Genomic DNA, 27807 nt, shown 5'->3' with positions numbered 1-27807 from the left:
AAAAAAGTATTTTTGCTAATATTATCGATTACACAATACAAATATCACATAAGTCACAAGCACAATATTGCTTTTAACAAGAAATCTTGCGATATTAGAATTATTTCGATTATTTAAAATTTTATTAGATGTGTATAATATAACATTTGATTACATTAAATATAGTAATCTAAATTCGTCGTTAGGAATTAATTTCTTTGGTCAGTTTTAGAAATTTTTTCTTGTCTGAAAGTTAAACACTTTTAAACAATGATTTGGTATTATAAATATACAATTTTCTTTGTTTTTTAATTTTTTTAACACAAAAATATATTGGAATGTTTTTCATTATAACAAAATATATTAATTTTATTAGAGAATCTTCAAAATAGATTTTATGTATTAAGTTTTGTATTATGATAAGATATAAATAATATTATAGAAATTACTTTCTATTTGCACAAAAGTTATCCGTAATTAAAACATAGCTATTGTCAAAATAATGACAAATAAAAATGTTCTATGAAATTTTTATCATAAAAAAAAAAAAATATTAAATTTTCCAAATAAATGAATGTATTAAATATATTTTATATATTTTTAATTGCTAATTTTAATATTTTTAAATCATTCAATTTAAATCAATCAAATTTATCAAATATAATTTTTGAATACTATTTCGTATTATATAAAGAAATAAATCGTTTGTATTTAGAAATAAAATATATATAGTTAATTTCTACATAACTAACATAAGCTCATAATTTGTTTCTTTTTTTATACAAAAATCAAAATTATTAACGATAAAATAATGAAATCTTCAAAATCATTATATATTATTTTTTAAGAATGTAAAATTATTATAAATAGAAAATAACATAGCCTCATATAATAAAATTGATATGAAGTTTGATTTTAGTTGCATAATCATTAATCACATAAGCACAAAAGTTATCATTTTTTATTAAAATGATATCTCCATAAATAAAGCAGAAAAATATATTTGCAAAATTTTCAATATTTGACAAACAAATAAAAATATTATTCGTATATTTTGAACTTAGATAAAATAGATATATAAAAGACAACAACAAATGACTATGCATTCAAAAGATCATCATCGCTATCAGTTTGACACTGCGTGGCATCAACATCGAGCAAAAGACGAGCTTCTTCCGTAGTATCAACCTAAAATACATAATAAATATTAATTTTAATTTTATAATTCAATTAAAATTTTTTAACAATAATAATAATTGATAACATTTGAATAATAATGATTGAGTAGATTTTATAAATAAAAATTATTCTAAATAACTATTATATAACTATTATAAATAATTATTCTAAATAAAATTATTCTAAATATGAATCTTTTTCAAGTAGTGTATTCTAATAATGTAATACATATGTACATTCGAACATTTAAGTTATTTAAATAATTTTCCTTATATAACTATTAATTATGTAAATTAGAGGTGTATCAAATACATGAATATGAAAAGGAAAAATTAGAAATACTAAGAAATATATCAGGGATATAGGCATATGATAAATTTCTGGAATTTATGGAAATAAATTATTAAGAAACAAGTAAATTTCTGAATAAGATACGGATATACAATGTATATGTGTTCAAACGAAAAATGGAAAAAAAAATATAATTTTTCCATAAAACATACTCTGCAATATTGAACACGACTATTGCCTCTTCTCGAAGAAAATGGATTGATACATGAGCGCAAACACGCTCTTTTATCTGGATTTCGAAAATAAAATAGTGCTATTATTAAAGCAATAACACTCAATACGATGACTGCCACAACACCAGCTGAAACAGATGAATAACATTTAATAATATTTTTATTATTATTATCATTTATGTTTTACAATTCGAGGAATGCGTACCAACCAAGCGTTAAAAACAAAGTGTTTAGCAAATTTAATTTTATCTATCCTTTCTTTTAATTTACTTCCTCTATGATTCTGTTATTCTTTCAATCTCCTTATATGAATTAATTTTATTAATTCCATTAAATGTATAGAAAGTATTTTTATATTATTAAAAAAAAATAATTATTTCCTATTTGTACTCACTATGACTAGGAGAAAAGTTTTGAACAATATATTTTGAAGGAATTGTGACTTGCTGAGAGTTCGATTGGCAGGCACATGTGACATTTGTGTACCATTCAAATTTTGCACTGCATTCCGATTCCTATATTAAAAAGAAAAAATCATCAATAAAATAAAATATATATATATTAAAGGTTCTTATTTCACGTGAATTTAATTTAATTTCTAGCTTTAAAATATAAATTTAAAAATATACAATTTTGCAATAAATAAATAAAAATTAATTAATATATTTTATATTTATATTTATATTATATTTTTTAATATATAGTTTGTATAGTTTGTATAGTAGTAGTAAACATTAGGAACTGTATAATCAAAAATAATAATATCTCTTCTCTATTCTTATATAATGTTCTCCTTGTTTGTATGAAATAAAAATATCAAATATTTCCTTATACATTCTATTACTATTATACTATCTATACTATCTATACTAATAGCAAATTGGAACTTCCAGCATCCAAACGCGAGATGAAATTGATTAAAATTTTTTGATCATCTATTTTATAAAAAAAAATTGTAAGTTTAAATTTAAAAAAAAGAATGTAAATTATTATGTGTCAAATAAGTTTAAAATAAGTTTAAGCAAGAATATATAAACAGAAATAATAAAGAAACGGATTAATTTTTAGGTGTTTTTAATTTATATCACATATAATAATAATAATTTATATCACAATGTATATTTTATGTACATTTTTGTTCTATCGTGTAAATATTTTAAATATCATAATTAAATTTTAAAAGATTAAAATAAGTTTGGTTTCTATAAATATGATAGTATAATAAGTAAACACATAAAAGATATGTAAAAGTAGACAAATATATTAAAATAAAAATTATTAAAAACTACAGTAACTGTATAACTTTTTTATCTAATTAATATGAATATGGTTTTACATTCGGATTAGAAAAGATTTGTACAATAGTTTATCCTATACCTAGACTATAGAGGGAAATTCCCAAATTTTATTACCGATTAGTCTCTTAAGTCTCTCCCATAACGAGAGAAGTAATTAAGAGGAAATCATATAATACATACTTCAGAAATTTCAAATATAATATAAAAGAAAATGTATTCAAGAACTTTAAGTAAAAGAAACTATTATTTAAACCTGAAATACCAATGTTGAAATGCAAATAAATAATTACAATTTTAAATTGAAATTATTATTAATATTAATTCATTTTTTAAAATTATGAAAAAGATAAATCTATAAAATAAATTTCAAAAATTCTCATTAGATATTCAAAGAAATATTAATATTATTCTTTTCTTTACATAAAATATTACAATAGCAATGAACATGTTAAAAAAAAAATAATATATATAAAAAATTATACATATAATAAAATTAATAAGAAAAAAATTATTGCATCAATAACATATAGCATAGTAAAAAATGATCAAATTTTTTTGTTACTAATAAAGAAAAGTTATTCAAGTGCCTGCATTTCGAGGCACGTGGTAAGGACCGACGAAAAGAGCGGAAACGGAAATAGTAATACAGCACCGTAATGCACATCTGGTTACCCTTATGAAATTATCTTGAGATTTTTCAAGGGACATGCTATTCTAAATAGGAAATACTTTTCACAGTGAAGAGAGCTACCATGGAAAAAACTGACTGCTTTCGGAAGTGTATTATTCTAGAACCTAGGCCATGTGGTGACCAGAAATATCGTGTCACATCTGGACACTTGAATGCTCGTGTCTTGTACTTTCGAATTTATTGTTATACCGGAAGAGAAAAGAGTGAAAAACCTTTCTTCAGGTAATCCCGTTTTTATTGTTTATTTAAAATTTGATTGACATGTATATGTACACATATTTTAATGTTTTATAAGACAAACCTGAATAGAGAAATTTTCTTATGATTTTATTATTTATTTTCATAAAAATCTGAAAAATATTTTATTTTATAGAAATTATTAATATAATTTCTATAAAATAATATAAACAATTATTGTATTTAAAATTGCATTGTAAAATTTTAAATTATAAAAATAATAAATTGAAAATTAATTTGTCGTATAAAACAAATTCTTTTACTAGATATAATCACGTACACGTGTCAATAAAATGGTCTAATAGAGTTTCATATTTAATAATGAGAAAGATATCATACTCTCTTGACTTATTACTATCTTCATCTTTTATAAATCCATCATGTCATGTCGCTTTAGTGGGTTGTGTGCAAAAAATTATCGAGAAATAAATAGATACGTATGTAAGAATCAAATTTTTCAAGAAATTGCGCACAATTTTAACATACTTTAATAATAACCTTCATAAAATAATAAACACAAAACAGTAATTAAAATATATAGTTAAATCATTTGATATTTTATGATTTTAACGATTATAAAAAAATTATAATTATAAAAAAAACAATAAATAATACGATATTAAATTGTTTCTACAATAATCAAGATTGAAGATTCTTAAGTATCTTGATTCTTGTATCTTGCTTTCTTTGATAAACATTAATGAAAAATACCAGAAGGAACACGTGTTCAGTAAAATATCTAAAAGCCTTTTGGAAAGAATTAGGCTTCTGGTTCTGGTAGAGAAAATGTTCTGCTACAGGCCTCTAGGATCTATTTTATATTTATTTACTAGATCGGTGAAACGTAGAATTCAAAAGATTAATCTGCACAGAAAAATTTTTCAACTAAAATTATCTAAAAATATATATTTCAAGATTGAAAAAATATAAATACTGTGTAAAATAAAATTTCATATTTTAATGTTTAAATAAGCATATTTGACATAACCTTTTGGTAATTCCACATTTTATCAAAATATTATAAATATATTTCGTCAGATTTGACAAATAGTGATTACATATTCTTTGAATTAAGAAAAAAATATGTAGAAAAAAATACGTAATCTAATTTATGTATTTTCCATTGAATAACAGTATAATAAAAAAGAATAGATATACACTTTCTTTTCCTGATGAGACATATTATTCATTAAAACATGTAAATTAATTGAAATATGTAAAATCCCAAATTCCAATAAAAATCAAGAATGTTATTTATTTTTCAGAAAATAATTAAATTAGAAATAATTATTCCACTATCTTCGAATTCAATACCGTAAGCAAAGGAGACATTTTTTTATAACCTTAATAACATAATTTAAAATTGTAAATATTTATAATATATATATATCTATAACAGTTATTCTTTGTATATAAAATGGCATATTAAATATGAATTATCTTTTATTTCCTCTTCGATAAACTTATGATAATAATTTTTGTCAGGATTTTATGTTTTTTATGAAAATTTCGTAAAAGGATCTTCCCCCACCATGTTTAGCGGTAAACTAGCATTTATCGGACCGTTTATCCTACCATCAGTTTTCTCATTGGATCGTGGTCGTGGCAGATCACGTGGTTTTGTTTCGTCATTCCGTTCAGACTCACGATAGCATGCAAGCGTATAAGGAATCGACAGTTTTTGTTGAACCGTTTTAGTGAACGTTGCATCTATGAATTTTTATCAATTTTTAAATAATTAGAAGTTTTTCTTTGCAATTTACAATAATGTTTCGATTATTACAATCGAATCAAACGAAATTTATTATCGAATGATCGTGATTGTGAAATACGCAGTGTGTTCACGTGATTATAAATAATTCTGGCAAAAAAACAAATAGTGACAACGAATGATTGCAACGAATAATCCTTCACATTGAATCTGGTAAAAAAATTTTTTACAACAATAAATCTATAATTTTAAATAATACTGTGTACACGATACAATACAACTATCAAAATCGATTTGCATGTATCGATCTGTTGTTAGTGAGCGAATTCATTATGTTCGTTTTAAATACAAATAAAGAATAAAAATAATTATTCCCTTGAAAATCTAAATAAGAATACGTGAATAATTACTAATTAATTACTTTTTACTATTTTATTTATATATATAATATATATAAAACATAAAATATTTGATTGCAATAAATAAATTATTCGTTATCTTTTTTGTTACTTTTGTGATTATAAAATAATAGAGATACGATATTTGATTATGAATTTATATTTTCCATAGCGTGACGTAATTTAGAAGTTTGTTTCTTATGAATGGTTTTCCAGGAAATAATTAACTTTTGTTTTGTAATACTATGCCTTTTCCTTTTCGTGTCGATCGTTCGATTATTCTTAATCTTAATCTTTTAGAATATTATATATTATTTCTAAAGAAAGTAATAATAAATTAATAAATTATTAGTTTGATCTTCTATTTGTACGAAATTTATTTTTTATTGATATACTATATATAATAAACAAATATTATATCTACATTTCGTTTTGAAAGTTTGATATGATTTTGCTTATTATTGAAAAGTTTTCATTCATGTAATTAAATAACTAAAATTTATATATATTTTTAATGATAGTGCATTTTACAATTTATTTGTTGAATTTACTTTTCAACAATTAGATATAACATTTTTATTTTTTATTATTTCTTATTTTTTTATTTTAGTAGCAGCTAATTAACGATAATTTTTTCAAAGAATGATTTTTTAATTGAACAAGATATAATTACGATTGTGATTTATTAACTACATATATGATATAAAACATACGTGTATAAAAATAAATGATAGATTTAAAATTAATCTAGTATACAATATATACGTAACTGATTCTTATATTGATGTACATTCAAAGTCAATATTCACATTTTTCGCGAAGATGTAATAATCAATTTGAAATTTATATTTATCATATTTATTAGAATATTTTTTATTTATAATTTTTTTTATATAATTGATAAATTTATAATTAATAATTTAATTAATTTAATTAATTAATAATTTGAATATATAATTTGCAATTGATCACTTGTTAAATAAAAATTAAATAAAAATTGAAATATTTTAGAAAAACAAATTTTATAAAAAATGACAAAAAAAATGAATAAATATATTTAATATTATTTTTAAAATTTCATTATTAAAATTTATACAAATTGAATAAGATTATTATCAAATAAATTATACTGCCTTAAAACGAAAATCTTAATTATCATTTGTAAATTGCTATAATGGCTTTTATAATTAATAAATCATCAAACTGAATTAATAAAATATTTTGTTTTGAATTGTATCATTTAAAGAGATTGCAACAATGTTTCATTTCTTTTTCTTTCGTTTTTTAAATGACTTATACTGTTTTGCATTTATGAACTTTAGTAAAAAGATAAGATACATTATCTTAAAAAAAAATTAATCTTATTGCATATATTTTCAAATATAGAAAAACAAAGTGTAACTGCCATAATAAATTATTATAATGCAATTAATTTAAATAATTAAGAGTGATTGTAGGAAAGTGCCTAATTTTTTAGTTAAAAAAAATAATATTTATATATATTTGAATCACATTTTAATATTTATTATTATAATGTATTATTTTCATATTCAAAATGATTTAAATTTTGTGTTTAAAAGTAGAATTTTTTTTATTCATAATTTCAATATTTTTTTTATTCTCTAATTAAGTGTATCTAATGAATATTTAATATTTAATAAATAATAATGAATTTTTCTTCAGAAAAAATATATAATCATTTACATCATACATGATAATATTTTTTGCAACTAAGACATCAAAAGAAATTCAAAAATTACTAGATCAATGGAACATCATTATCAGTATTTATATAATAATGAATATTATATTTAATTAAAATATCTCATCAATAAAAAACCATTTTTTTCTATAGATTAAATAAATTCAATCTCTATGTTAAATACATATAACATGTTAATATTCTATTTAAAAATTAAAAAATTAATATTCATGATGGTCATTCTTTATTCTTTTACGAAGAAAATCTTTTTTTTCTTTCTTTCAATATATAAGTAAACATAGCAAACTTCAACGAATTTCACATAGTAAGAAATAAAAGAGAATGTAAATTGTCCTTGATATATAGCTAAATCAACATATGCCTTTACCATTTGTGTATATCACAAATGTGCAATAAGATTGACAATTCGCATCTCTATTTAATAGATTTGAACGATTAGTTTTGATTAGTTCCTTCCTTATCGAAGTTTATTATTAATTCAATGATTCATAGATTATGACAATATTTCAAAATCAATTGAAAAAAAGAATTTTATTTATCCTTAAATATTTTATTTCTCAAGATTTTTCATAAGTATTTGATTTTTTAAGTATTTAAATAGAAAATATTATATTAGAAATAGTTTCTTTACCAAATTACGTTATTATCACTAATAAATCATCATTAAATATAATATTATCAAATATAACACTAAAATATTAATATACTTGAAAAAAAGAATTAATTTTCTGAAATAATAAAACGACACGGAATTTGTGAGTTAATATCTTCGTTATTAGAGATATGAATGAGTTCAAACACCGTATAATTATCCTACTTACAATCTATAATCGCATTATGTAACATATCAATAAGGCAAAAATTTGATTTCAAATCTTTTGATGGTCATGGTTATGTAAATATATTTTTTATAGTGCTGTGTCATAACTTGCGTAAAATAACGAAATATTTAATCTGTAGTACTATATATCAGATATTTTCGAATTTGATATGATTTTTAATAATAAAAACATACCGATTGAATCATGAATAGAAATCTTTTCGCAGTTTTCTGCAATATTTTCTTGCCTGCTATTCAAACTTAATGGATACTAAGTGTATATACAGTATTAAGTTTCAAAAATATTTTATCGATACATAATACTTAAAACTATGTCATTAAGAAAATTATGCCATTAAGAAAATCTAAAAATCACATTTATATTTGAATAACCACTAATTTTATTTATCGAAATGTACTAATGTACTAATTAGTCTTATGTTTCTAAAAATATATTATCTATTTTAAATTTTCAACAGTAATAATTTTCTAAATAACTCAAATTTTCATTAAAATTAAAAACGATCATTATTTATTATTAAAATTTTGTTTAAATATTGTTATATTAATTTCATAAAAAAAAAAAATAACGTATCATTCATTTCCAAGTATTCTACGTCACTACTTTTATTATGTTCTCTTTTCTTAAAGATAATATTTGCAGTAGCAGAATCGCGCAGATTTTTAGCTCTAAATTAATAAAATAATTAGTGTAATATATTTATCAAGTTTTTTAATATTAATAAAATATTATTAACTATATTAACTATATTATAGTAACTATTATAGTAACTATAACATTTAATATTTTTCAAATAAGAAAAAATTGATCATTATATTATAATTATATTATTAAAATTTTTTAATGACTAAAAAGCTTTCTTATTTATTTTTCTTAAATATACATATAATATATATATAAATTTATCAAAAAATATAAAAAAGTTATGAAATTAATACGAATCATCTTTATTTCGATCTGTAATTGTCTTTTTTATCTATAGAAATATCGAAAGATTCTAAATTAGATTTTAAAAAGAAATAGATGTCTATTACATTTATATAATATGATTTGATTTTTTATCACTTATATAACAATGTTTTAATCCCATCAAATGGGAAGAATATACGCAATAGAAAGCATGATATTAATATATTCAAACAAAATGAATTTCATGAATATAAGAACTCTTATAATATATCAATGAAATAAATGCAGCATGCGATATCATAACAAAAAGAAGATATAGATAAAATAATAAATAAAAAATTACATTGATTTTAACATAATATAAAATTTTCTAAATTATATATGAAAATTTTGTTATCAAAGTGTTTTTTATTTAAAAAATAATTTTAAAATATTAAAATAATCATTGATTTTAAATTTAATTATTATTACTCAGGAAAGAAAACCATACATCTGATTTAGATAATATTTTTCAAACATAGAAAGTTTTTCGAATAAAACTCTAAAAGAGATAGTTTCGATTAAAATTATCGAGGAAATAGAAACGAAACAAATATTTTATTTTGTATGAAAGTCAATTATCAGAATAAGTTTTTGATAATTGTCTGGCAATGTCAATTTGATATCTAAAGAAATATTGATACGGATATACATACATTAATTTTTATACTTTATTACTATTGTCAACTACGCTAAAAATAGAAAAAAAATTATTTATCTTTTTCTTTATATAATAAAATAAATATAATTTTTTCATAAGCTGAATAAATAAAATACTCAAAATATGAATTAACTAAATAAAATAAAATAATTAAATCTTTCAATTAAAATGAAATATTTTAATTAAAATTGAAGATTTTTCGGCAATATAGACACAAGTTTTCATTTTTTAAATCTTCGTACACTTTCTGCTTTAATTACACGTAAATAACTATCTACTCATCAACTGTTAGTATGTATTTATAACTATGTAAATATTGCGTTTTATTATAACTATGCATCGAAAATTCAATAAAAAAAAATAAAACAATAAATATTTATTGTTATATACAATATCATAAATATATATATATATATTAATCTACAATACAGTTTTGGAGCTATAAATATCGAAATAATTATTCTCATTCTTCTTATCACGTTCGACCTTGGCAAATGCTCGTTCACATGCATGCCCGTATGCATTACGCATCTTGCAATGACTCGTGAAACGAGGCGTGTCTCGTTTTAAGCAAGTGCACGTATGTATGTAAGTACTTAGGTCGTTAGCCCGGATACATGTTGCGTGGAATACAGTTGCGAAGAATTTGATACGTGATGGGCATAATCTTTCGATCATTCCTTTCACCGAGATTATTAGGTGATAATTCTCCACTTGTCTTTGTTCACTTTGAAATAGTTAAATAAATAAGAGAGATAATAATAAATTCTAGAATTTAATCGACTGTAACAATATGTGTTCGTTGAATTCATGAAATTCATTTAATTTTGAATAATTTGATTAAACGGTTGTCTGATTGATCACTAAAATCGAAATGATCTACAATAACAAGGGACGAAGACATCGTTAATTTTAATGTTATTTGTGAAGACTAATTGAAAATTGGATGAATTATATTAAACTTCGACATTTATTATATAATACATTAATAAAAAAAACTTAATTAAAAAATAAAAGCTATAATAAAAAAAACTTTAAATAAATATTTTTAGAGCGAATTTTATACGAATATTCGAAATACGAAAATGAATATTTTTTAAAAAAATTCTAAACAATATAAGTCTAATTATCTGTCATAAATTATCGATGTAAGATAGTAATCATGACATGGAAGATCTGACAAAAGAACAAGATTTCTCTAAGGAGAATCGTTATACATATAGTAAAAATAACAAAATTTTTTTATAAATTCGAAAGATAATTGAATTATATGTAATAAATAAATTCATTGGTTTTTATAAAAATTACGTTTTAGAATGATTCATATAATTGAGATAACACAATTACAAAAGAAATATTTTAAAAATAAAATATCTTTTCTGAAATCAAAAAATAAAAATAAATAAAGCATTTCCGTGTAGATTTTTTAATGATTGTGATATTTTATTTTTTTCGAAGAATAAGATATGCATTGAAAATAATCTTTCTGATTAAAATAAAAATATAAAAATAAAATTGAATTAAATAATAAATTAATTATCAATAAATATTTTGAATTATTTATTTAAGCGAAAATTTGAAAATATCTATTTTTGGGTAATTTTGTAAAACTTATGAAACTGTATTTTATAATGATAAAAAAATAATAATACAAAAAATGTTTGTAGTTGTACAAAAGATATATATAAAAATATTCAAATATTATAGGAGTGTCTTTTTCTTTGTTATAAATAAAGATTAAATTATATATGAAATATTTCTAATCAATTTTAGCATTTATGATATTTTTAATATCAAATGTTTGCTATACTAATATTAATAATCTTTTCCTGTATTTGGCAAAGATAAAAAGTGTTAATCATATGAAGCATATAAGGTCATTTTCTTCATTGTATTATGTTATATAATTCAATATTTTTTCCATTTTTTAAATTAAAATATTCATAATGATAATTATGAAATATTATTAAAATAGTATTCAAATTATTCAAATAGTATGATATTATTCAATATTCAAAATGGATTTGTGTCAATAAAAATTTATCTATTTGATTTTATTCCATGATACAAATTACAGCTTTCTTATCATCGCACAAGGAAATAACTGCTAATCTGATTCATTGCATCATTATTTCCGATTCACCTCTTCTATATTCTTTTATATTCTTCACGACTAATCTAATATAATTATAATAAAAAATAAATTTCTTCTTTCGCAGCGTACATTATTCCGTATCGAACTTTACAAAATGTTCGAATCCTCGTTTCGATGGATCATTCTTGGAATTGTTATCGCGACATGTTACGCGGAAATTCGATGTCCAACGGAACAAAATTGCAACTGCTACCTAAGTCCAGAAGGAGTTTTTGAGATACAATGTCCAACGGATAGTTATTCGGCCTTCGTTGTGAAAGTCAAACTGTACGAACGTATTGGGGTAAGCATGAGTGAATCATTAATGAAAGTCGTGAAGAGATAGAGAGATTTCAATAAAAAGCAAAGATGAAATACAAAAATAAATTTTGTACAAAAATATACGATTTTCATGGGCAATATATAAAATATGAAAATCATTTATTATACTGATGTAAAATTTTTATTATGTATTAATGATTTTATTAAATGTTTCATTTAAAACAAGATAAATTAGCAATCATTGAAATTATTTTTGATTTTACATTATCAATCCTAAATTGGATTTTTAAAATAAAGATGTCTATAAGTCTAAATCATCTTTCAATATATTAAATTATTTAAAATATTGCATATTGCATATATACATATTGCATAAGAATTTTAAATGAATAAATTTATAAAATTTATAAAATCAATTAGCAGTTCTAGCAAATAAAAATTATTTTGATTTATTTATTATGATTTATTATAAGAAAATATATTTTATAAACTTTATTAAAAATGGCTTAACGATGATTAAAAATTAATTGATTCTATGTACAAATTATTTTTTTATTCTATTGTATTATATCTGTTGTATATATTTCTGTATATATATATATATATATATTTGTTATTTTAAAAATAGAAGCATTTGAATGTTAAATAGAAATATAATTTGCATAATTATGTACTTTATTTTTTAATTTTTCTCAACATAAGATTTGAAATTTTTATTTTCTATTAATTTGATAATAATTTACATGGAAAAAATGATCATGATTCATCGAAAAAATAAAATTTCTTTATTTTTCTAGATTGAATGTGTAAATTTTCCAAAATGGATTGACTTTCCAACAAATGTGTTACCACCTGAAAATGTAACTCTATTGTATTTTAAAATGTGCGAATTACCAATAAATCAGAGTTTAAATGAGATCTCGAAGAAACTCGGTGTTCAAAACATAGAGAAACTGATATTTCATTCATATGGCAAATTATCTGTTCTGAATAGGAAGCATCTACAAGGTTTTCCAAACTTAGAATATCTGAGCCTGACGTGTAATAACTTGACCAATTTTAGCAATGATATTTTCGCGGATATACCACGATTGAAGAATCTCAATTTACGCCAAAACAATATTTATTCATTATCTGAAATTTTCAATTACATACCCAATTTAGAAATACTTGAACTTGGTGATAATAAGCTGAAGGAAATAGACGTGAACACATTCAAACCATTAAAAGCACTAAAAATGTTAAATATGTGGGGGAATAAGTTTACAGAGTTTAAATCGAATATATTCGACAATCTTATATCATTGAATTCCTTGGACGTGAGCAGCAATCATTTAAATACTTTGCCTAATGATATTTTCGCGAAATTGATAAATTTGGAATTATTACATTTGGCCTGGAACAACTTTTCCTCGCTACCAAAAGGTCTACTGCAGCACAATGTTAAATTAAACAAAGTAAAATTATCTAATAATAGAATAAACATGAAGTCATTACCGAATGGATTCTTTGCGAATTTGAAGAATCTGAAAGAGATAGAGCTGAATAATAATGGTTTGATAGAATTGCCTGATCTATTTCATGATTCCATATCGCTTGAGATCATCGATTTGTCTTTCAATAATCTTGAGTCTCTTCCTGAATATCTTTTTACGAATTTGATGAATTTAACGAAATTAATAATTAGTAATAACAAATTAACATCATTGCCTGATAGAATCTTCTTACAATTGAAGAAATTGATTATGTTAGATTTGTCTCACAATAATCTTACTTCAATATCTCGGTAAGTTTAATACTAGTAATTTAATACTAGTAAATAAAGTAATAATAATTTATTGAAAAATATTTTATGTAAAAAAAAAAATAAAAATAACAAAAGCAATATTACAATTCAATAATTACAATTTTAATCTATGAAAAAATTTATATGTAGTTATACTTTAATGAATTTATTTATTTTGATAATCTCATTCTTAATAAATTGTTTTTTAGATTATTTTATTTTTTATTAATGGATAATTTTTAATTTTTGTTTCTTTTTTAAATCTTTATTTTTTTTTTAGTTTTTGTCATAATATTATATAATATTCTATGATAATAATATTATATTGTATGTATCAATACAATTTTATAATTATAACTTGATAAAAAAGATAATTTTAAAAAATTTTTTTATAAAACCGTTGTCTAAATTCATAAAAAAAACATTTTAAAACTTTAGGATTACAAGTTTTATTTATTTTTGATATTTCAGACATCTTTTTAGTGGTTTAATATCACTTCAAAATTTAAATATGGAAAAAAATCAATTAAAGATTATAGAAGAAACAAGTTTTAATTTCTTAACCAAGCTACGCATTGCAAAATTTTCTAACAATCAACTTACATTCAATACTTCGATAAATAGCTATATTGATGAATATGGAAGGAGATCACCTTTTCAAAGTTGTTCATCTTTAGAAGAATTGTATTTGGACAAAAATAATATTTCGGACATATTTGGTGATTGGCTTGTAACTCATGTAAAGCTGAAGAAATTAAATCTCCAGTTTAATCAAATACAAGAAATATCAGTAAGATAATAAAAATATTATTTTTTATATATTATTATATTATATATTTATATCATTTGAAAATTATTTTTCTTTTTTATTAAAGAAATAAAATTGTACATACAACTGTACATGTATATAATAAATCTTAATAAAATATTTTTTAAACTTTTATTTTCAAGATTTAATTAAAATTAATATATAATATATAATAATATTATATATAATATTAATATATAATATCTAACAAAATTATTTTATTAATTAATTCTATGATATGCTTTATACAAATATTCATTTCAGATCCGAGATTTACAATTTATATCAAATTCAATTGAAGTGAATCTCACAAATAATAACATAAAACATATAAATTTGAGTGAAGCTAAAGAAATTGCAGGATTTCAACAAGATTCTCGGAATGTAATGATATATATTGAGAATAATCCTATCGAATGTGACTGTGATATATTTGATTTTCTTCTTTATTTGGAAGGAAAATTGGATCCTAACGTTTATAGATATTTTCACATCGTGCCAGGATGCTTGACATGTCAAAATTCACAAATGTTTAAAGGCAAAGAAATAGTAAAATTAGAATCAAAGAAATTTATCTGTCAAATATCTAATCCTTGTCCTAATGAGTGCACATGTTATTCACAACAAAGTAATAAAGAATTCACAATAAATTGTTCGCAAAAAAATCTTATAAGCGTGCCACGAAATATCGAAACATTACTAAATTATAAACTTGTGATAGATCTCACGAATAATAAATTAAGCGAAATGCCATCTTTGACAGAAATTGGTTTAGATAATGTACAGATATCCAAGTTGCTATTATCAAACAATAATATTCATGAGATATCTGTGGATGGATTACAATCGAACATAGAGGTGGGTAAAATATAATTCTTTATCTTTAGGAACTTTTTCCTTTCATAGTTTTTTATCATACCTTTTGTTTTTAACATATTCTATTTATTATTTATATAATTAAGATTACTTTATATAATGTATAAAATTGAACATGTTTAAATAAAATCTAAATATCAATTAATTTTATATTTTTCAGTTGGAGTTACACAACAATAATATCAGTAAATTAGAACCAAATGTTTTACAATTCCTAAACAATAGTTCATCGTTAACATTGCATGGAAATCCATGGATATGCGATTGTGATACGAAAGATTTACTTAGCTTTATACAAACTAAGATTTCAGACATTCGTAATTCTTCTCTAATTACTTGCAAAAATATGAATATTTCGATGATAAAAATGACAGTAGCAGATTTCTGTCCTACTTATACTGCGTTAATCATATCATTAAGTTTTTCTTTAGCTGTCTCAGGTATGATAATTGGTCTGCTAGCAGCAATTTATTATAGATATCAACGAGAAATTAAAGTTTGGCTGTATGCACATCAATTTTGCTTATGGTTAATAACAGAAGACGAATTAGACAAAGATAAATTGTATGATGCATTTATAAGTTATTCACATAAAGATGAAGATTTTGTTGTAAATGAATTAGTTCCAAAGTTAGAAAATGGACCTAAACCATTCAAATTGTGTCTGCATTTTCGTGATTGGCTAGCTGGAGAATGGATACCAACACAAATCGCGCGTTCTGTTGAAGAATCCAGGCGAACAATAGTAGTTTTATCACCCAATTTTTTGGAAAGTGTTTGGGGACGAATGGAATTTAGAGTGGCGCATTGTCAAGCACTCAGCGAACGCAGATCAAAAGTTATTTTAATTTTATATGATGAAATTGGTCCCATTAATAATTTAGATCCAGAACTCAAGGCATATATGAGCATGAATACATATGTAAAATGGGGTGATCCTTGGTTTTGGGACAAATTACGATATGCGTTACCACATGCTGAATTTACAAAAAATGTTATAAGAAAAAAAATTTTTCAAAAACACCAACCATGTATACAAATTAAAGGCGAGAAGAAAGAGTTAATTTATCCAATTGATACTTCTGAAACACCCCCTGCAACAAGCACTCCACCGACAGATACTCTTAAAATATTTATATGTGATAAAAAGGATAGTGATAATAAAGAGAATTCTCAAAATCTTTCTTCATCAGATTGCAACACCAAACTTATTCTTTCAAAGGAAGAATTAGTAAAACATAATTTGGTTAATAAAGTACAATGTACTACCGTATGACAAGATCATCATAAATATATATAATATACGAAACATTTGAAGAATGTTTTGTTTAAACAAGTTTTGAAGTACTCATTTTACATTAAAAAATGAATTTATTTATAATTTTATTAAGATCATTTGAAATTAACACATTCATTATCACAGCATAAAAACCAATTGTTACAATTCATTCACTTCAATTTATATAGTAAAATATATAGTAAAATAATAGACAAACTGAATATCATATACACCTATAATTAAGATATTCAAACTAAAAAATTTCTATTTATATGATCAAAGAATGGAAAACTGTTGCTTTTACACAGAGTCTCATGGCGAATATTTATTGTATGTATTTAATGATGATAATGAATATATTAATAATTTTTTTTTAAGTAAAAATTCATGCTAAGTAATATAATAACATGCATAAACATATTTATGAGTCATTTTGGATATATTAAAATTATAAAAAATATTTTAGTTGATTAAATGCAAATCAATTAATTTATTTAAATAACTTCAATTTCGAAATTTTCATTATGAAATTTTCTAAACGTCTAAATGAATATTGATAATAATTCAAAATTCTGTATCAATTAATTATTTTACAGACTTATAAATTTGTTTTGTGAATTTCTAAATATCAATATAAATAGATGTTAAAGACAAATTACATTTACTGACTGAACAAACTTATTGTTAATTTTAAAAAATAGAGATTATTGTAAATAAGTATTTTTATAAGAATTTTTACATTTTGAATAGATTTTACTTCTAATGTGTTCTCATTATTATTATTGAAATAGATTAATAATTATCATATAAACAGAAAATTAATATTCATTAGATATTTTTAAAATTATTTTTAAGATAAAATTTTTTTTATGTATACCATAAATTACAATTTGTATTTTATATATACATATTCATTACTTATAAAAACTACTCATAAAAATTATAATATTAACTTTCATTTAATATTTGTAAATAATCAATATATTTAGTATTTATAAGATCCAAAATCATGTTGCATAAACGCCATAGGAGATTTAATTTATATATAAAATCAAATTTGATAGGAACATAAATCAATTTTTGTTACCATTTATATTAATTTTCCATGGAAACTTAGAATGACATATGAATATATATATATACATATATTATATTTTAAATATTCATTATTCATTATTACTATTTTGTTTGCTCAATTTTATGAGCACAATAATTTTTTGGTTATCAAGAAATCATAAATTGTTCATGTTTCAATAAAGAACTATAATACTAATTGATACTAATTGAAATTTTTGATAACAAAAATAAATAATGAATCTCGTTACAAATTGTTAATTTATTAATGACTTTTAATGAATTTTTATTATATAATATTAATATAATTATTATTAAATGAGTACCTGAAATAAATATTAATTACACAAATATATTTAAAAATGGTATAATTATATACTATTTTTAATTATTAATTGTATTATATTTTTAGTTACATTCAAATAATTTTTTATATAAAATTACATATATAATTAAAATTATCTTTTCCTTTTCACATGTTTAATCTTTTCTTTTCTTTCTCATGCAAAATTAAAAAAAATTTAAGAATACAAAGAACATATATTTAAATTAAATTTTAATTATACGAATATTAGATTATATCTTTTTTTACTCATTATATAAAATTAATAATATTTCTTTTTATGATGTATATATTCAAGCAGTAATAATAAACAATAATAAATGGATGAAACTATTGATTTTATTGAAATAAAAATTATTACTTACCCACAATAATTTTGGTGTGCCAATTCCTATAGATTTGTTACATATAAACCATACTTCAGATGTATAAAAACCTGATTAAAAATAAATGAAGATAATATAATAACATGAATCTGATTCATAATATTCTTAATAAAAATATCATGTACTTACCATTTACACATTTACTACCATTAGAGTACTGAAGTTTTATAACATTTCTGCCATAATCAAAAATTACATTTACTAGTGATCCATATTCATTATTTCCTTGACATATAGCAGAACTATCACAGACTTTTTCCCCGCCGCATATATTTATACTATATTCTTTTCCTTGTTTATTCTTTACCTATAAATTTATATTCAAAGCAATTTTAAGAAATTATATGTATATTACATTATTATTTCATATTGATATTATATTATTATTTAAATTATTTTAATTTAAATAATATATATATTATAATAATAATAAATATATTTAATTTATAATATTAATGATTATTTATAATTTAAGTGATTTATTTATTATTATAGTTTCATTTTTATATTATATTATAGTTTCATTTTTAAAGTATTAAAAATGTTTAAATTAATTTATGAAAAAATTATTAGAAATGTTTTAATAAACTTACATAATATACTTTTTCATTTTTATGTAATAAAGATAAATTGCATTCATGTGAAAATAGTTGATCTTTTACAATGCAAGGGGAGATCCAATTTCCCATTGCAGCTCCACATGTTATACTTGTTTTCCATTCAAAAATGTAAGTGCAATCTTCATACTTCTTAAATTCCGGAAGTCCCTAAAAAATCAGTTTCAAAATAATTACACAATTACAATATTATTTCTTAAAATCATCAATATTTTTTTATAATCTAATAAATATTGATTGATTACCTTATCATTATTATAACATGGAAATGTAAAATTTGAAGAAATTAATTTATTTGAATTTTCAGGACATATTGATCCATCGACGTAATGTAATACAGTTTCATGATTTTTATTTAACATAGGGCTTTCTTTTGACAATCCTAAACTCTAGCAACAAATACAAATATTTTTTTCTATAATTATTTCATTTCATCAAAAGCAAATTAATTTAAATAAATATTACATATATTATCTACCACTGCAAAATATTATTATAATTATAAATATATATATATAATTATATTCAGAAAAATTTAAATATTGATAATAATTTTGTTAAATTAAAAAAAAAATAAAATTAATTTAAATATATGTATATAATATTTACTTACAGTTTCATTTACATATTCATTATTCGAATTTAATAAAGTTTTGCAAATTGCACTGCCATGTATACATGTTAAACCAGATGTAGGAACTAGTGGTCTACATATATTTATATGAAATTCAGTTTTATTTACTTTTATAATATAATTATCAGTAGACTTTATCAATGAACTTAAATTTATTTCATTGTCATCTGTAGCACATTTTATCTGAACAATAAATTATATATATAATATATATAACAATAACAAATATAATAAATAAATTAATAATATTCAAAATACTAATAATAATTATAAAAAAAGATATATATAAAAATATAAAAATAATATTCTAACCCTTTGTTCACAAACTAAATTAGTGTTCCAATGTATAATTAATTGGCAAGTATTTTGTTCCATAATAAGTGGTTTATCTGGAGATCCTTCTGGCCCACAAAAAAATGCAATAATTGTATAATGTCGTTGTTCATTTTCACATAAATCTCCATCTGTATAATTTAAATATGGTCCACCTTCTTCCCATATTAAATTTGTATTAGCTTTCCCCATAGATATTCCCATAGATTTATTTTTATTAGAAAGACAAATTCCTAAATGTAAAAATAAAAGATACATTTATAGTACAATTATATTGAAGAAATTAATTAAATATAAAATAATTGAATAACCTGTTCCTGTTACACATGAATTATCTACAAGTGATTCACATATTTTAAATTTATATTGTATGTCATTCTTTGTTATTGTAAAATTTTTATTCATTAAAGACCGCAAATCGTATCTGAAATAAAATATTTACTATAATTAGTAAAATTTTATTCTCAGAATATTATCTTTAATAATACATAATTGAAATATTTTCTCAAATCATACGTAAAATTTGTAAGAGGATTATTCACTGTACATTTCCCAGCAGTAGCTATACTACTATTACGTAGAAATTCTATACTGCAAGCTGCTCTAGTTTTCCATATTATTTGATAATGACATTCTTCACTGCCTCCAATATATTCTGGAAATGTATCCTAATCGACATCAAATAACAATTTATAAAAAAATAAATATTAAATAAAAATAAATAATATGCATAGTGATTACCTTAGCCTCAAAATCACATATAAAAGAAATAGTAGTTTTAATATGTGGTATTGTAATATTTTTCACTTTACACAAATCTCCATCTTGATATTCAAGCATAAGTTTTCCATCTGTTATAGTTGGAGATTGAACATCACCTAAGTTCACATATCTATAATAAAATATTATTAATAATATCTATATATTTATCAATTTTCTATTTCAATCATGCTAATTATTACAAATATAATTTTTACTTAAAATAAAATAATTTATACCCAATTTGTGATAAATTTTGTAAACAGGCTCCTGAAGTTGATTGGCATAAAGCATTATATTCAAATATTACAGAATGACAAACATTTAATATAATCTTTGAAGATGTTTTATTATCCATTAAAATAATATAATTTTGCGAATAAGATATTAAAGGTGATAGATCATAGTGCAAACCATTATTTATTACTGTACAATTTTTTTTAATTCGAGGTCCACAAGCAAGATGAGTTTTCCATATCATGAATATATTACATGTTTTTAATGTCTAAAATATTGATAATAAAATAAAATTAAAAATTCATTTTATTTTAAAAAAACATTGTACTATTTAAATTTTATTTATTTTATAATATATTAACAAATAATAAAATAAAAATATTATCATTAAAGTTAAACAAAAATCTTAATGCATATATACATACATTAGGAAATATATCAGGATAAGAATTTTCAGCTTCATAATCACATTTCATAATAATATTTACAGTATATTTTAATTTAGATGTACAATCATCACCTGTGAATATAAATGATATTCTGCCCTGAGTTATATTTACTATTGGAGGCATTTTTCCTAAAGTAATAAAACAAAATTATTATTGAAAGAAAAAATTAATGTAATTTTAATAGATATATATATATATATATATAAAATTAGAACCTATTCCTTTTTCTTCTTTGTTTTGTAATAAACAAACTCCATATCCATCTTTTCCATTGCATTTTTCTTTTAATGGAGAGCATAGTTGCAATCGTATAGTTATATTGAGGAAATTTAAAATAACATCTTTTGTAGAACTTATAAGGTTTGTAAAGTTATAAGAAAAAAGACTCAAAACAGGTTCATGAATTATGCAAAAACTATCATTCACTGCTGATGTATTCTGTATAAAATATATATATATAATAATAATTTAAATATATAAATAATTAACATAATAAAGAAATTAAAATTTCTATATTTAATTTTTATATTTAAATTTATATTTGATTTTTTAAAGAAATATGTAATTACAAGAAATTTTAAGAAAATTTATAATTTTATATATATAAAGATAAATATATGTATTATATTAACATAAGAATTATCTAATTATATCATAACAAATAAATATATTAATTATAAATAAATATATAATTCATTAGATTTTTCAAAATATTTTTTACATTATAAATAAGATGATGGAAAAATAGATTATAATAAAAATAAATTTATACTTATAATAATACTTACAGCAAAAACAGTAACAATTGCAAAATAGTAAAAAGACAATAAAATATTTAACTTGTACATTTCTTTTCTTTATTTAACTGTGGATTAATTACATTGTAAATATTTAGCGTATTAACATACATAACAATATTTTTCACTATTAAACTTTTCTTGAAAACTAAATGATTATCATTCAAAGATAAATACAAATGAATCATCCAAATTGCTTTATCTGAATAAAGCAGATATAGATCCACGGTTACCACGAAACTATACTAAGTTACTATACAATAATATCATACAAAAATGTATCGAATAATAAATCTATTTTATATTTAATCTGTGCTTTTTCTATAATTTTAATTATGTTATCAATTATATTAAAATTTATAATTAATTTTTTAAATATATTTTAAATATTATATTATAATTTTCAAAAAATACTTATTAATAACAAGATAATAAAATTTTATATATTTCAAATAATATGTACGATAATATGTATGATTATGTTTAAAAATAATTTAAGAATAATAGATTTCAAATTAATACTATATAAACTGCTATTTTAAACGTCATATATAAATATTTACATTTGTGTGAATGAATATTAATATAATTCAATTTTATTCGCATAATAATATTCAAACATGAGTGTATATCGATATTGTTGATTTGAATTGTGATTTTGTTCTTTCTAAACTTAAATATAAAATGGAACGTCTTCAAATAGAAGAAGCATTTATTACATTAAAACCACTTTGTGATTCTTTAATGAAAAATCCAAGTGTAAAAATTGCTTGTGAAATTGCTAATATTTTACCAAAGATTTCTGACAAAGTTATTACGGATTTATTTGAATATATTATATTTCCCTTTATTATACACTTATCAAATGATAAATTAAGGTAATTTATTTTATATTTTATAAAATAAAAATTAACATTATTATAAAATTAATTAATCATATAATTGATGATCTTCATATTTATAATTCTATAGTAAAAGTATAAAAGAAGAATTAATAAAAACAGTACAGATAATAATATTAAAAGCAAAGATATCAAAAGTTAAATATTTCAATGAATTGTATTCATGTCTTTTAATACAAATTTATGACAAAACACAACCAAGCATGGGTAAATATATATAATTAAATTTGTTTAATTTTTTAAATAGATTTTAGATTTATTATTTATATTTCATAATAATAAATTTATTTTAATAAATAATTTTAATAATTGATGTTAAATTTAGATGTTAATATAAATGTAATTTTATATCTGGTTTTTATAGTGATCAAAGAACATGAAGAATTTAAAGAAGCAGTACTCTCATGCATTAAGATTTTGATAAATTCTTGTTTCACAGATGTTTTAGAAATTATATATATTAGGCAAAATGCTTCTAAGATAGGCCAAGGATTATTATTATCAATAACAATAGGAAGAATTGAAAAATCAAATCATCTTAGGTAAATATTAAAAATATATAAAAATATTTTTTCTTTTTAATAATTTCATAAATATATGATTATTTTGAATTTTTAGATTAAAAGCTATTGAAACAGTAATGACATTATGTCAAGTTGATGATGAATCAAATAAATGTGATGTTATATTGCAAAATCAAGTAGCTGATATTATTATGTTATTTTTACCTGGTATTATCTGTGGTTTACAAGAAATAGTTATAGGAAATGAAACACAAGGACATAAACTTACAAAAGTAATAAAATAATTTATGACTTCTATTTATTACTTTTTATGACTTTTATATATTATTATAGATTTTATTTATATTTTATTTTATTTAAATTTTAGATGGCATTAAGAGCTTGGGGCAGAGTAGTATCACTTGTAATGAAAGATAAGGTACAAGAAGATGAGATACCATCATTAAATGATCTGATAAAAATGAATAATGAAAAGAATATTAATCCAATAGAATATTTTCCAAATTTGAAAGATTGCAATGAATTAGAAAAACATCTTAAAAGTGCAACAAGAAACAAAGAATGGTTTAATGCTTGTGCAACAAAACTTAATATACTTATTCAACAATTAGATATATTAAAAAGACATTCTCATTATAAAGTTAGAAAAGAATTAGTAGAAAGTATTCATTTATTGCTCACATCATGCCCTAGGTGAGATATTACTTTATTCTCATCTTATTTAAAAAAAACTTTTTAAAAAAAATTGAATAAATTTGTTTTAACAGAAATATGAAACCAAATATTATGTTATTAATAGATTATTTAATATCATTATCTGAAGATGAATTTGCTGTAGTTAGTAAAAAAGCTGAGAAAGCACTAAGCATAATTAATATAAATTTTATGCAAAATAAGAATATGAAATCTTTAATAGAATTATTAGAAGAAAACTTCTATAATCTGCTTACAAAGTTACCTAGAATTATCAGGAAATCCGGTATAATTTTTTTCATATTTTATATTTTTTAAAAATATTAAATTTATTAAATTTCATTTTTAAATTAAATATATTTTTTTATTTTAGATGATAATGATCAATTAGCTTGTTTAAATCAAATTGCTGGTTATTTAAAACTTCTTGGAGAGCAAAGATTGCCCCATATAATGATGTCAGCATCTCATATTCATAGATTAATATTGTCTCTTATATATGTATCTGAAATAGATTGTACTAATGTCTCTCTTTTGCAAGCAATAAATATTAAAGATCTTGATGATCCAACATATTCATATGGATCAAATTTATGGAAACGATTTAAATTTATTCAAACTAATGCATGTGAACTTAAATTTATTACAATATGTAAATATTTAGGTGAATTTGGAGATCTTCGAATTTTAATAGATAACATTTTTAGCCTCATGTTCAATGTTCCACAATGTAGAAAAGAATTAATTTTATTACTGAATTGGATAATATATGGTACATTAAATGATTTTCTGCTTAAAAATAAATTAACATATTTTTAATTATTAAATATTTTAGTACCTGTTAAAGATTCATCAATTTTACCACTTTATAAAGAAGTTGTGGAATTCTACATAAATCCTGAATTTTGGTATCCAATTATTGAAATTAATGATGATACACCTCTACGAGTTGCACAGAATAATGTAATACAATGTTGTTTATTATTAGAAGGTTTAGGATTAATAGCTCAAAATTTAAAATATAATTATGATAAATTTCTTCTTAAAACATTGTACCTCGTTATAGAAAGAGCAGGTGATTATGATTTTTTATAATAAATATTTATATTTTATAATAAATTATAATTATATTTTATAATTATATTTTATAATAAAATTTATAAGTCATAAAATAATATAATAAATAATAAATTATTTATATAAAAAAACTTTTCACATATATTTCCAGGTAGTGCACATAGCTTAATCAGTTTTGTTGGAACCCAAACTCTTGAACAAATTGCAAAGTCTCAACAAAACAATACAATAGGAGATCTTTTACGTGCAAATATTGATTATTTGTCATATCATATTAGTATAAAATTACGTAGAGTAGAACGCAATCCTGATGTACTTGATGTTGTTGAAGTTATCATGAAATATAGTACAATGGATGTGTTACCTTGTTTGAAAGAAATTGTTGAAGATGTATTATTACAATTAAATAACAGTTTTCAAAAAAAAAACTCTTATGCTTTTTTAAAAGTTTTTTATACATTTACAATATGTATAAAAAATTTAGCAAATTCTAAACAAGCAACAATAATACCCGAATTAAATATAGATATTGAAAATGAATCATCCAAAATTATTCAATCTTTCTTAGAATATTATGAAGCAAAAAAAGTTGATGAAGATATAGATAATATAGAACAGTCTTGTGAATTTAAAGAAATGAAAGAAGAAGAAAAAGAAAAATTACAAGAAAATATAGAAGAAAACGAATATGAAACAAATTTTATAGAACAAGAAGGTAAATACATTAAATAATGTTACATTAAAATTAATGATAAAAAAAATTTTTTTATAAATAATATATATAAAAATTATAGGAAAAGATAAAAATATACCATTTTATATTAAAATGATTGAAGATATAATGAAACATTGTTTACATTTCTTACCATCTAAAGAAATACAAAAGTCATTAATTGCAATGTTAACATTACAAAAAGGTCTTGAAATTTTAGCAAATTGGGAAAATCAGCTATTACCTATTGTGCATTTACTTTGGCATCCATTAGTAGATAGATTCTATGATGAAAATATATTAATAATCAATCGAGCATGGCAATTATTAAATGTGCTTTCATATGTTTCAAAAGATTTTATACGATCTAGAACTCTTAAGTATGTGATTTATATTTTACATCTTTTTTATGTTATTATAATTAAAATGATTATTTTTAGGCAAGTATTACCTGCGCTTTCGAAATTTTTGTGCGATTCGTCTAAAGAAAGCTACAATAAAAGTTCTGATAGTATTTATAAATTTACCCAAATTTATAAATTGCAAAGAGAACTACTCTCTACTTTAGGTCAAATAACAAAAAATTTATGTCTTCATGAGCGAGAAACATTAAATATTTTAAGCATTGCAGAACCATATCTTAATAAACATCAAAATCCTACATTACAAGTAAATATCAAACTAAAAAATATTTTTAAGTACATTAATTACATCAATTTATTTATAATTAATTACTTTATATTCATAGGCATATTGTATAAAATTATATAAAGATGTTGCAGATTATAATAGCGATATTGTTTGGATAAAATGTCTCAGTATTTTTAATTCAAAAATAACAAAAATTATTTCAGATGCAACATTTGATATTACAGATTTAATGGTAATAAAATAATATATATATATATTTAAAA

The 27807-nt window shown here is 21.0% G+C and overlaps 3 protein-coding genes across 6 annotated transcripts; 2 read left to right on the top strand and 1 right to left on the bottom strand.

Moving 5' to 3' along the window:
• Window positions 1–745: 745 nt before the first annotated feature.
• Window positions 746–23154, bottom strand: LOC122719842 (cation-independent mannose-6-phosphate receptor). 3 transcript variants are annotated; one of them, XM_043946054.1, is made up of 16 exons: window positions 22977–23154; window positions 22404–22626; window positions 22165–22316; window positions 21742–22007; window positions 21485–21635; window positions 21260–21411; window positions 21055–21167; window positions 20723–20976; window positions 20390–20593; window positions 20022–20165; window positions 19753–19926; window positions 19289–19466; window positions 19139–19209; window positions 2077–2197; window positions 1662–1810; window positions 747–1167 (listed from the first exon to the last, which is right to left on the bottom strand). In XM_043946054.1, the coding sequence occupies exons 1-16, from the start codon at window positions 23034–23036 to the stop codon at window positions 1078–1080; spliced, it is 2502 nt and encodes an 833-aa protein (XP_043801989.1). In that variant the 5' UTR covers window positions 23037–23154; the 3' UTR covers window positions 747–1077. The 3 variants fall into 3 exon arrangements, with proteins under 3 accessions (XP_043801990.1, XP_043801989.1, XP_043801992.1); XM_043946055.1 differs by lacking the exon at window positions 20390–20593 and having other exon boundaries at window positions 746–1167; XM_043946057.1 differs by lacking the exon at window positions 22404–22626 and having other exon boundaries at window positions 748–1167; window positions 22977–23111.
• Window positions 5594–17413, top strand: LOC122719841 (protein toll). 2 transcript variants are annotated; one of them, XM_043946052.1, is made up of 6 exons: window positions 5594–5832; window positions 12411–12629; window positions 13405–14393; window positions 14865–15183; window positions 15466–16059; window positions 16238–17413. In XM_043946052.1, the coding sequence occupies exons 2-6, from the start codon at window positions 12441–12443 to the stop codon at window positions 17351–17353; spliced, it is 3207 nt and encodes a 1068-aa protein (XP_043801987.1). In that variant the 5' UTR covers window positions 5594–5832; window positions 12411–12440; the 3' UTR covers window positions 17354–17413. The 2 variants fall into 2 exon arrangements, with proteins under 2 accessions (XP_043801987.1, XP_043801988.1); XM_043946053.1 differs by lacking the exon at window positions 5594–5832 and adding an exon at window positions 10637–10890.
• Window positions 23155–23504: 350 nt separating the features above from the next.
• On the top strand, window positions 23505–27788 carry LOC122719863 (TELO2-interacting protein 1 homolog). The gene is made up of 12 exons (XM_043946081.1): window positions 23505–23863; window positions 23958–24094; window positions 24252–24429; window positions 24506–24683; window positions 24779–25104; window positions 25179–25390; window positions 25478–25876; window positions 25940–26179; window positions 26333–26896; window positions 26976–27273; window positions 27334–27562; window positions 27642–27788. Exons 1-12 carry the CDS (start codon window positions 23670–23672, stop codon window positions 27786–27788), a joined length of 3102 nt encoding a protein of 1033 aa, XP_043802016.1. The 5' UTR covers window positions 23505–23669.
• The last annotated feature ends 19 nt before the right edge of the window (window positions 27789–27807 follow it).

This window comes from Apis laboriosa, unplaced genomic scaffold (genome assembly GCF_014066325.1).
Source record: "Apis laboriosa isolate Shangri-la unplaced genomic scaffold, ASM1406632v1 scaffold9_cov152, whole genome shotgun sequence".
NCBI classification, from domain to species: Eukaryota; Metazoa; Arthropoda; class Insecta; order Hymenoptera; family Apidae; genus Apis; species Apis laboriosa.
The sequence above is the reverse complement of the archived record's forward strand: the minus strand, read 5'-3'. Positions and strand labels throughout refer to the sequence as shown.